Raw genomic sequence first — 12,787 nt, 5'->3', positions numbered from 1 at the left:
AGAGTGAAGCTGAGAGACAATGGTTTAACAAGCAGCACAGTAATGCTCTGCTTTTCAGAATTCTTAAGGATTACAGAGTGCATACAAACAAAATAAAACCGTAAAGTGCATTGTTTTCATCTGCTGTTATGGTAATAACGTTGATAATTTACATATGAATAGCACTTCACAGGGTCTGCAAAGTGCTTTTGCATATATTATCTTTTAGAATTCAGCTGTCAACCTGACCCCAAACTAATCAAAATACACAGAATAGGAAAAACAAGTCAAAAAACACTTAAATACATAGGTTAGTAATACTGAACTGAGTTTACTCCTTTTTCACCCCATGCCACCCATTCATGCAACTCCCTTCTTTCTGTTTCCCTGTCCTACACATCACTCATGCTCTGTTCGTGAAATCCTTCCTCTACTCCATTTCCCTTTTTGGTCTTACCCCTCCTGAGTCCACCAGACTTATGCCTAGCTCAGCAGCATCTCCTCCAGCAGGAATTTTGGGACAGTTCCCCACATTGTCTGATGCTTCTTGGACTAGGGTGCTTCTCAACCTGGAGCAGTTTTATCCTTCAGGGACAGTTAACAATATCTGGAGACATTTTTTATTGTTATGACTTAAGGGAGTACTACTGGCGTTTAACGAACGAACAGAGGCCAGGGATGCTACTAAACATCCTAAAATGCATAGGACGGTCCCCCCACCCCCCTGCCAAAATTATGTGATCCAAAATGTCAATAATGCCGAGGTTGACAAACTCTGTGCTAGGCTAGTGGCCCTTGGTCTGTGGTCTCAAGGCACCCAACTGCATGCTTCTAGCTTTATACATATGCTTGTACAACATTGCATTGGAATTACATGTTTATATTTATGTCATCTCCTTACTAAACTGTAAGCTCCCAGAGAACCAGAGAACAAGGACAAACGTAGTGAATGGCACCTAATAAATGCTCAGTAAATGTTGAAAAAAAGCCAGAATATCCTTAGACTTTAGTACCTGATTGGGGAGTGGATAAGTAGTCAGTCCCTTTAATAGAACTGGTAAGAGTGGCCAGTCAAACCTTGTAACAAGGATATACTCATATTTGGCATATAACAAGGATGATCAGATAATTTATTAAAATACTGGATAGCCAGGTGTGGTGGCACATGCCTGTAGGCCCAGCTACTCAAGAGGCTGAGACGGGAGGATCATTTGAGCCCGAGTTCAAGGCTGTAGTGAGCTATGATTGTACTACTGCACTGCGGTGTGGGCAACAGAGTGAGATTCTGCCACTAAAAAAAAAAAAAAAAGAAGAAGAAGAAGAAGAAGAAAAGAAAAGAAAAAAAGAAAAAAAAAGCCAACTAGGATACATTCCAGATTTTTTAAAAGGATGCTATTCATTAATTACACTGGGACAATAGGTACACACTGAAATTGTCCTGGGTAGCCAGGGAATGTAGTCATTCTACATATAACTGTAATAAGTTTAATTGTCTGGTTTCTTCGCATGTAGAATGAATCAGGAGCAGCAAATGGGTCAAGGAAGGCACTCGCACGGCAGAAAGAAGGGACAGTACCAGCAAGAGAAGTAACAGACATATCACAAAAACAAGAGACATTCAAACAAACAAAGCAACCTGGGTTAATCTGGTGTAAGGAACAGCCTTATCCTTGAATATCCTATGTGAGAATCACAGTATTATGGCAAGATTAATTTTCATAATGATTAACTTTTGGAAACTTTAATAAATATTGACTGGAAAGGTAAAAGTCATGTAGCCTATTTTACAAAGACTTTCATCCAAAATATTGAAACATTTAACATCTCAAGAGATAAATCTCAGTTATCCAAAAGAAAAGAATTTACTTAGAATGAGTGGGCTGAGAATTTTAGAGGACCGAAATGGCAATATATGTTTAAACAGAAAATGAAACTCAACAGACAGAAATATGAGTAACTTTGACACCCTTCTAGAAGAACGAGCCACATGCTGGCGAAGCCCAGAGGAAGAGAATTCAGCCTGGTTGGGATCAGCTTTGGGAAATAGATGATCTGGAAGGATGGCTCTTAGGAATGCAAATGAACAATTATTATTATTATTATTATTTTGAGACAGAGTCTTGCTCTGTTGCCCAGGCTGGAGTGCAGTGGTGCAATCTCGGCTCACTGCAAGCTCCGCCTCCCAGGTTCACACCATTCTCCTGCATCAGCCTCCTGAGTAGCTGGGTCTACAGGCGCCTGCCACCACACCCGGCTAATTTTTTGTATTTTTTTTTTTTTTAGAAGAGACGGGGTTTCACCATGTTGGCCAGGATGGTCTCGATCTCCTGTCCTCATGATCCACCCGCCTCGGCCTCCCAAAGTGCTGAGATTACAGGCATGAGCCACTGTGCCCGGCCTGAACAGATGATTAATAACAGCCTTTTTTCTCCTTGTTTGTGTCCTTGGTTTTCTTTCTTAAAAATAATTTTAAAACCTTTCATTATGAAAATTTGAAACCATATTCAACAGTAGAGAGAAAAATATAATGAATGGGCACATTGTTCTCACCCATCTTTAATAAAGATCAACATGTGGCCAACCTTGTTTCTATACATACTGTGCTCCTCCCTGGCTAAATCATTTAGAAGCAAATCTCAGCTATCGCATGGTTTAATCTGTAAGTACTTATGATGTGTCCTAAGAGATCATTTTTAAATAACCATGACACCACGATCACATCTAAAACAAAATTAGTAATAACTTCTTAATATCATCTAATCCTCAGCGTTCAGACTTCCCAGACGGTCTCCTACGTGTCTTTATAATTGGTTGGTTTAAATTAGGACCCAAACAAGTTCTACAAAGTGATTTTTAAAAGCTAACAGCTCGACTGGCGCAGTGGCTCACACCTGTAACCCCAGAACTTTGGGAGGCCAAGGTGGGCGGATCACTTGAGTCCAGGAGTTCAGGACCAGCCTGGCCAACATGGTGAAACCCTGTCTCTACTAAAAATACAAAAATTAGCTGAGCGTGGTGGTGCGTGCCTGTAATCCTGCTATTCGGGAGGCTGAGACAGGAGAATCTCCTGAACCCTGGGAGGAGGAGGTTGCAGTGAGCCGAGATTGTGCCACTGCACTCCAGCCTGGGTGACAGAGTGAGTAAAACTCAATCTCAAAAGAAAATAACAGCTTTATTGAGGTATAATTCACATACCACACAATTCACCCTCTTAAAATGCACAACTGAATAATTTTTAGAATATTCAGAGTTTTCTCAATTATCACGACCAGCTAATTCCAGACTGTCTCCCCAAAGGAAGCCCTGTATCCATTAGCAGTCACCCCTCATTCCCCACTTCCCTCAGTCCTTGGCAGCCACTCATCTCTTTTTTGTCTCTTTAGATTGGCGTATTCTGAACATTTCATATAAACAGCATCATACAATATCTGTTTTGTGAGTGTGTGTCTGGCTTTTCTCACTTAGCATGATATTTTCAAAGTTCATGTTACAGCATGTATCAGTACTCTATTTCTTTTTACTGCCAAATAATATTTCACTTTTTTTTTTTTTTCGAGATGGAGTTTTGCTCTTGTTGCCCAGGCTGGAGTGCAATGGCGTAATCTAGGCTCACCGCAACCTCCGCCTCCTGGGTTCAACCGATTCTCCTGCCTCAGCCTCCCGAGTAGCTGGGATTACAGGCATGCTCCACCAAGCCGGGCTAATTTTGTATTTTTAGTAGAGATGGGATTTCTCCATGTTGGTCTGGCTGGTCTCGAACTCCTGACCTCAGGTGATCCGCCCGCCTTGGCCTCCCAAAGTGCTGGGATTACAGGCTTGAGCCTCCGCACGTCGTCTCACTATATGAGTATACCACAACTTATTTACCCATTCATCATTTGATGGCGATTTGGGTTGTTTTCACCTTTGACTATTATAAATAATATTGCTATTAATATTCCTGTACAAGGTTTTTTTTTTTTTTTTTTTGAGACAGGGTCTCATTGTCAGCTTGAGTGCAGTGACACTATTGTGGCTCACTGCCATCTTCACCTCCGGGGCTCAAGTGATCCTCCCAGCTCAGCCTCCCAAGTAACTGGGACTATAGGCGAGGGCCACCATGCCCCACTAATTCCTTCTTGTAATTTTTTGTAGAGACGGGGTTTCGCCACATTGCCCAAGCTGGTCTCAAACTCCTGAACTCAAGTGATCTACCCATTTTGGCCTCCCAAAGTGCTGGGATTACAGGCATGAGCCACCGCACCTGGCCGATATTACTGTACAAGTTTTGTGTGTACAAGAGCATGGTGGCGCGTGCCTGTAATCCTGCTATTCGGGAGGTGGAGACAGGAGAATCTCCTGAACTCTGGGAGGAGGAGGTTGCAGTGAGCCGAGATTGTGCCACTTTTTAGATTACTAAAAAGTAGAGATGGTGTTTCATGATGAGCCACTGCGCCCCGCCTGTGTGGACATATGTTTCAATTCTCTTGGGTATATTCTCTCTAGGAGTAGAACTGCTGAAGCATATGGTAGCCCTATGTGTAACTTTTTGAGTAACAGCAAGGCTGTTTTCCAATGCGGCTGAGCTATTTTACATTCTCACCAGTCATGTCTGAGGGCTGTCATTTCTCTATAACCTATCCAAACTTTGTTCTTTTCTGTCTTTTTTATGACAGCCATTTTTATGGGTGTGAAGTGGCATTATATTCCAGTTGTGATTTGTGGTTTCCCATCTTTTCTTGTGCTCGTGGCCGTTTTTATTACACAGTTATTTTAATAATATATTTCCAATTTCAGTTTAAAAACTAGTGTCTGAGCAATCTCTAAAGCTGATCGGTACGTTTTTAAAGTGTTGTAAAAACTCATGAGTTTTAATGTATTTAACATGTTTTGATCACTACTCTTTATTATTTATTTACTTATTTTTATTTTTTTAAATTTATTTATTTATTTTGAGACAGAGTCTCGACCTGTCACCAGACTGAAGAGCAGTGGGGCGATCTCAGCTCACTGCAACTTCCGCCTCCTGGGTTCAAGCAATTCTCCTGCCTCAGCCTCCTGAGTAGCTGGGACTACAGGTACACGCCACCACACCCAGCAAATTTTTGTATTTTTAGTAGAGACGAGGTTTCACCACGTTGACCAGGATGGTCTTGGTCTCTTGACCTCGTGATCCACCCACCTCGGCCTCCCAAAGTGCTGGAATCCACCCGCCTCGGCCTCCCAAAGTGCTGGCTCCCAAAGGCGTGAGCCACCGTGCCAGGCCCAATCACTACTCTTTTTTAATGCTCAGATGATCCCATCTTTGGCTACTGAAAGTCCCTGGAGGGTGTACACAATTTGGTTTCTGGGCCCTTTAACACAGTCCCAGAAGAGTCTTTGATAGCTTCTTTGCTTTCTAGTATAAAATGTTCTACCCTCGTTGATGTGGTTTGGATATTTGTTCCCTCCAAATCTCAGTCGAAATGTAATCTCCAGTGTCGGAGGTGGAGCCTGGTGGAAGGTATTTTGATCACAGGGGTAGAGCCCTCATGAATATCTTGGCACTAACCCGTTGCTAATGGGTGAGTTCTCACTCTGAGTTCACCGAGATCTGGTTGTTTAAAAGGGTGTGGGCCAGGTTGGCAGCTCATGCCTGTAATCTCAGCACTTTGGGAGGCCGAGGTGGGCAGATCACTTGAGCCCAGGAGTTTGAGATCAACCTAGGCAAGACGGCATTTGGGGAGAATAATGACATTTTTGTGGCCTTACTTTTGGTTTGCTTCTAACTGAAAACAAGACATAGATCAGAAAATGTAGGAAAAAATTAACATTTGGGTTTTTTTTTTTAATTTTTTTTCAGACGGAGACTTGCTCTGTTGCCCAGACTGGAGTGCAGTAGTGTGATCTCGGCTCACTGTAACATCCACCTCCTGGGTTCAAGCGATTAACCTGCCTCAGCCTCCCAAGTAGCTGGGATTACAGGCACCTGCCACCACACCCGGCTAATTTTTGTATTTTTGGTAGAGATGGGGTTTCACCATCTTGGCCCAGCTGGTCTTGAACTCCTGACCTCGTGATCCATCCGCCTCGGCCTCCCAAAGTGTTGGGATTACAGGTGTGAGCCACCTGTGCCTGGTCTAAAAATTAACATATTTCAACAGGTCTAGAGTAATTATCAATTATAACAAATTTGCTCTTGAACAAATTTGTTCAAAGCAATCATAGGAAGGAAGAGGGCTTCTCTCTTGGAAGGTACAACTTTGAAAAATAGAACTACATTTCATCTAGATCAAAGCCCCATTATATGCCGGGCATGGTGGCTCATGCCTGTAATCCCAGCACTCTGGGATTGCATTTTTTGGTAGAAGCGATTCTCTTGACTCAGCCTCCTGAGTAGCTGGGATTACAGGCATATACCACCACACCCAGCTAATTTTAGTATTTTTAGTAGAAATGGGGTTTCACCATGTTGGCTAGGCTGGTCTCAAACTCCTGATACACTTGCCTCGGCTTCCTAAAGTGCTAGGATTACAAGCGTGAGCCATTCATTGCACCTGGTCCAATGAAATAGACTTAACATCGCTTCTGTGACAGTCCTATGAGAGTTGTGTAACTTGAATCTAACCACAAGAAAACAGACAAAGCCAAATTGAGGGATGATCTACAAAATAATCAGCCTGTAATCTTCAAAAATATCCAGGTCATGAAAGTCAAGCCAAGACTGAAGAACTGTTCCAAACTGAATGAGACTAAAATGAACTGGATCCTTTGGGACAACTGGAGAAACCTGAATGGAGTCTGAGGACTGTTCGTGGAAGCAGAACAGTGCTAATTTCCCATTTTTGATGGTTGCATTGTATTTTTAAAGGAGAGTGTTCTTATTTGTAGGAAGCACACACTTAAGGATTTGGGAGGTGATGCGTATTATGTCAATTTACTCTCAAATGATTCCAGGGGGAAAAGTGCTTTGTTCTATGGTTACACTTTTCTGTAACGTTGTGATTGTCCAAAACATTTTTGTCAAGAGAACAAAAAATCAGCATAGTTGGATCTGGCCCCTGTCACAAATTACAGACTTAGAATGTGCACTTGTATTATTTTGTAATCGGTTTATTCAGATTCCAACAATGAGAAATGCTCCACATAAATGCCAGAGTTTGCTGTATAGCTTAAATAAACTGATTGAAAAAGAAAGGCATGTCCCACGTTACTTTCACATATGAAAACAGGAAGTATAACTTGGTATAACCACTAGAAAAACATATAGTCTGCTTTTTATTAAAAAATTTTAAAAAGCCATCCATTAGGTCAATAATTAGTAAATTAAACCCATCATTTTCTTTTGCACATGTATTTGTCATGGAATCTCCAGGTAAAAATCTTGTCTGACAGACAAGGTCAGCTCAGGTAGTTTAGTAATCTAAGAAATTCGAATCTTTGGGCCTATCTTGAGCTCTTCTTTGTGCCTTGGGGCATGGGTCCTGGGGCCTTCATACCCATCTGACTCATTTATTGTCATGCATTGCTCCTCCCTGACATTGGTTTGTGCTGGTTACATCTTAAAAGTCTGTCTTGGAAGTAACTTCTTCTTTTTTTTTTTAAGACAGAGTCTCCCTCAGCTGCCCAGGCTGGAGCATGGTGGTGCGATCTCGAATTACTGCAATCTCCACCTCCCAGGTTCAAGTGATTTCCCAGCCTCAGCCTCCCGAGTATCTGAGACTACAGGTGCACACCACTACGCCTGGCTAATTTTTGCATTTTTAGTAGAGACAGGGTTTCACCATGTTGGCCAGGCTGGTCTCGAACTCCTGACCTCAAGTGATCCGCCTACCTCAGCCTCCCAAAGTGCTAGGATTACAGGCGTGAGCCACCGCGCCCGGGCAGAAGTAACTTCTTAGGATCAGAGATCTTTAGGTACTTTGCATCCCAAATTTCTTTATTTTGTGACCAGAATAAAATATTTAAAAAAAAAAAAATTTTTTTAAAGCCGTTCCATTAGAGCAAAGCATCTGAAAAATCCTGTTCCATTTGAGGTAAGATGTTAGCTGGTCACATTGACCCTGATCCCCAAGGCTTCGTAGAATCCTCCTGCTCTGAAGTAGTGTCAGACATAATTATTTTTTTTTCTTTTCTTTTTTAAACTACAAGCTTTATGTGCATGGTTTGGTCCTCATGTTGCTGCCCTAGCTCTGGGGCAGATCATTATCCAAGGACACTGTCTTGCATTGCACTGTGAGGTCATTGTTAATGTCTCAGCAATTAAGCTCCTTCCCCCAGGCTGGTCCACTGAGGTGACACTGCGGCAACCCTGAAATCACATGTTCTATTGCAGAGAGCACTACACAATACTCTCTGGTACTTGGGTGTGCTTTTCGTTTAATTTTGAATGTTGTACATTTTCCTTCCTCTTTGTTTTTGCTTCTGAGTACAACTTTGTGATGTAGTTCATGCAACGCATAGGGTGGGAAGCTGAAAGAGAAACATGTTGAAGATGAATATTTATTTTGAACAACATTGCACCCATTTACTTGAAACACTTTGATTGGATATCATATTTTTAGGTTCATGAAGTGCTTTATAAAAACCTAAAACTTACTGATGCATATAAATGGTCTGAAGGCATTATTATACTCTTTTTTGTTTTTTGGCTTTTTTTTGGAGACAGGATCTCACTTTGTTGCCCAGGCTGGTGCAGTGGTGTGATCAAGGCGCACTGCAGCCTCAGCCTCCAGGGCTTAAGTCATCCTCTAACCTCAGCCTCTTGAGTAGCTGGAACTACAGGCACATGCCACCATGCCCAGTTAATTTTTAAATTGTTTGTAGAGACAGGGTTTCACTATATTGCCTAGGCTGGTCTCAAACACCTGGGCTCAAGTGATCCACCCACCTCAGCCTCCCAAAATCCTGGAAGTATAGGCATGAGCCACTGCACCGGCCTACACTATAATTTTTAAAGAAGTCTTACTATATACACAATATACTGGTAAAACTGAAAGAAAATATACAGATATTTCTGCTGTAAAATAATCTGTTGCTGAACACAACACATTGCCTTAGCAAAACTGTACACTAAAAATAACAGGGTTTACTGCAAAAACAGGATTGGGGCAGATCACTCAAAGCCTATGCAACTCTGTACAAACAGACTAGAGACAGCCCCAGATAATATTTTTAACATGTGCAAAACAACACAGTTAAAATGCTGGATTTGAGGGTGCTAAGGCAAGGAGGATGAAAGTGAAGGCTTGCGCTCAGGAGAAAGTGAAACCCCCGAGATGTACTTTTCTGGGGAGGAAGCCCCTGAGTAGTGCAGGTACTCATTTTAAATTTTCTTAAAGTTGGCTGGGCATGGTGGCTTATGCCTGTAATCCCAGCACTTTGGGAGGCCAAAGTGGGTGGATCACTTGAGTCCAGGAGTTCAAGACCAGCCTGGGCAACATGGTGAAACCCCGTCTCTACTAAAAATGCAAAAATTAACTGGGCGTGGTGGTGCATGCCTGTAGTCCCAGCTACTAGGGAGACTGAGGTAGGAGGACTGATTGAGCCTGAAAGGTCAAGGCTGCAGTGACCTATGATGGCACCACGGCGCTCCAGCCTAGGCAACAGAGTGAGAGACCCTGTCTCAAAAAAAAAAAACCAAAAAATTGTTTTAAAAGTTGAACTGGACGGGCTTCCATTTTTCCAGCTAATAGACATAATTCTACTCCCACTGTTTTGGTTCCTCTTGCCTAGGAAAAACAGCACAGGGAGCAAGCCAACTCACACGTGATATTCACATCATTTTCCTGTCCGCCAGGTGAGTATGTGATGACTAGTATTTAGAAACAGGTGTTGCAACACAATTGACTTGGATGTTGTTTACACACATTTTCCCCTCCCACCCCCAGTGTTCACACAGTCAATTCGCTTGTGTTCCTCCCCCAGCTAGTACGTCTATTATTCGGTCTTTGCAGTTCACACTAGTAGGTCAACACCTGAAGAGGCAGAGGTGTTATAAAAGACAAGCCTCCTACAAAAACCTCAGTAAAATCAGTAGAACAGAGCGGCAAAGCTCGCTGTATTTCTTGCAGCTCCTGGCAGGTAGAATAAGTTAGTTTGCATGGGGGAAATAAAATGGCTGGAAGGTGGAATATTCTTGCTTTCTATAGTCCTAGCTTCTGCCTTCCAGATCTTTATCAAGAATACAACCCCCAACCTCCACTTCCCATACACAATCTCCTTCCCAACCCCATTCTCTTCATTTTCTTTATATATTTTGTCTGGGGAATTGCAATGAAGTCATCCAAAGGACCTGAAACATGCCTTCTTGAATTAATTAAGCCTATAGTCACTCATTTAATACAAATGTATCAACTACCCTGTGCTAGAATCTGAGGATACAGAGTAAATCTGATTACTTACCACCTAAAGGAGTATTTGTAGCTATATAAAAACACCAAAAATTACAATATAGGGGAAGAAGTGCTTCCATGACAAAGGTGTCATAGGATCCTCTGGCGGTCTTGGGGTATCCCTGCGTGTGACTTCGAAGAGTCAAGGATGGCTTCCCAAAAGGAAGTCACCTTCTGCTACATGAACTTGAATGCTACTATTTATTTTTTGCAGATGAGTTTCCTTAAGTTCTATAAGATGATTTAGGAGACTTTCTGGGGCTAAAAAAGTCAAATTTTATTCTTCTCCTTTTTAATGGTGACTAATTAATTGTGATGGTTAATTTTAAGTGTTAAGTTGGGTGGATTAAGAAATACCTCAAATCTGGTAAAGCATTATTTTTGGGTTTGTCTATGAGGTTGTTTCTAGAGGAGATTAGTGTGTGAGTCTGAGTGGAGTAGGTGGGCATCGAGATTTGCCCTTGATGTGGGTGGGCACCATCCAATCCACTGGGGGCCCGGAAAGAACAAAATCAGAAAGAAGGCAAACGTGTTGATCTGTCTGCTGGAGCTGGAATACACTCCCTCCTCTCCGGGCAGCAGAACTCTAGACTCCCTGGCCTTTGGATTTCAGGACTTCCACCAGCGGTCCCCTGAGTTCTCGGGCCTCTGAACTTGGACTGAGCCAGGCTACCAGCATCCCAGGATCTCCAGTTTGCAGACCTCCTGTCCAGGGACTTGTCAGACTCCATAATCTCATGAGCCAATTCCCCTGATAAATCCCCTCCTCATATATATATATATATATATATATTCTGTGGTCTCTGTCTCTCTGGAGAACTCTAATACATTAATGAACCTCATTGTTCAGATCTCAGGTCGTACAGTTGACTTACATCGGCCATTTTTCTCTTGAGATGATGTTTCTTCATTATTTGACCTTGATCTGTAACTTTCTAGTGTGTGTTCTGAAACTTCGTTTTCTACAAGAAAAGAAAATCAAGTGACTAATTTCTGATGCCACGGACATGTAGAAATGTGTGTTTGAATAAGATAATACCTCTGTTACTGTGCAACAGTAGACTTACCATGCCCCTCCCATAACTCATACCCTCATTAATTCAACACATAGTTTTTTGATTCCTGTAGGCACTGTGCTAGGCAGTCCTGGGATTTGTATCCTTCTGTGAATAGAAGTGTCTATGATTGAATGCCAGTTTCTGGAGCTATGCTAGTTTCTATTGGTTATGCACTCTTAGACTATAGTCCCTGGAGATTCGCACCTGAGTTTACTAGAAAACAAACAATTGCTTATCTGAGTGACAGCACTTATCAACTAGATTATGTAGTGTCTGACAGAAAGCTTTAATAGACAGAATTTCCCTTTTTTTAGCCATTTGTTCTGGCGTCTTATAGCCTCCGTCAGGTTCCCTGCCCACTGACCTTTTTTCCATATGACATGTGCTTTCCGCAGCTTCATAATGAAGAGCTGGACTATGATAAAGAGTATGAAGATGAGGAAGGACACCAGCGTGAGCAGCAGGATGCCACTTTTCTTCCTTGCCAATCCTAAATACTGAGGATTTGCTTCTATAAGGAAAATGAAAAAGGAAGTTTATATACTTTGGGTTTGTTTTTTTTTTTGTCACTGGAGAATACGTAACAATACTTCTACAATGTGATATAAGCTAATAAACAGCTCAGATGAAGAGATGAGAAAGAGCTTACCCCTGAAGGTAAAGAGACTTACACTGTTCATTCTCTGAGAACAAGCAAACAGGCTTACAACAAACAAGGCAATTATGTGTGATGATTTGAAAAGATCTTTTAAGTTACACAGCTATTGAGCTAGTTATTTTTTATTTCTAGAGAAAGCATATGAGAAAATCAACTTAAATTATACTCAGGGGATTCAAATTAGTTATAGGAATGATTTTTAGCAAAATATAGTTAAGTAGCAAGAGGGATTGTTAAGGAGTTTAAAAAACTATCCAAATAAAATGAAAATTTATTTATCTTGGTTAGGTTAAATGTGGCCCTACAGGAAGGCATTTGGGCTAAATCAGATGAGCTCTTAAAAATATTTCTAGCCAGGTGCAGTGGCTTATGCCTGTAATCCCAGCACTTTGGGAGGCTGAGATGGGAGGGTTGCTTGAGGCCAGGAGTTTGAGACCAGCCGCGGCAACATAGCGAGACTTTGTCTCTACAAAAATAATAATAATAATAATAATAAAAATTTGCCAGGAGCCGTGGTGCACACCTGTAGTCCTAGCCACTTGGGAGACTGAGGCAGAGGATCACTTGAGTCCAGACGTTTAAGGTTACAGTGAGCTATGACTGTGAAACTGCACTCCAACCTAGAAGACAGAGTGAGACCTGTCTCTAAAAAAAAAAAAAAAAAAAAAAAAAGCTTTCTAAACCTAGAATTCTGATTCTATGGGATATAGCTTTGCTAAATGTCCTGGTCACCTTATCTC

The 12,787-nt window shown here is 41.8% G+C and overlaps 1 protein-coding gene across 1 annotated transcript in view; it reads right to left on the bottom strand.

The window, feature by feature from the left end:
- Positions 1–7,034: 7,034 nt before the first annotated feature.
- The window catches only part of CRTAM (cytotoxic and regulatory T cell molecule), a 33,571-nt gene continuing 27,818 nt past the window's right edge, over positions 7,035–12,787 (bottom strand). Inside the window, exons 8-10 of the mRNA XM_025357038.1 lie at positions 11,754–11,900; positions 11,207–11,293; positions 7,035–8,409 (exon numbers count right to left, since the gene is read on the bottom strand). Coding sequence (XP_025212823.1) covers positions 8,279–8,409; positions 11,207–11,293; positions 11,754–11,900 — 365 coding nt within the window. The 3' untranslated portion in view covers positions 7,035–8,278. The remainder of the gene's footprint in view (positions 8,410–11,206; positions 11,294–11,753; positions 11,901–12,787) is intronic.

Source organism: Theropithecus gelada, chromosome 14 (genome assembly GCF_003255815.1).
Source record: "Theropithecus gelada isolate Dixy chromosome 14, Tgel_1.0, whole genome shotgun sequence".
Classification (NCBI taxonomy): Eukaryota; Metazoa; Chordata; class Mammalia; order Primates; family Cercopithecidae; genus Theropithecus; species Theropithecus gelada.
This window is presented reverse-complemented; position numbering and strand designations above follow the sequence as displayed.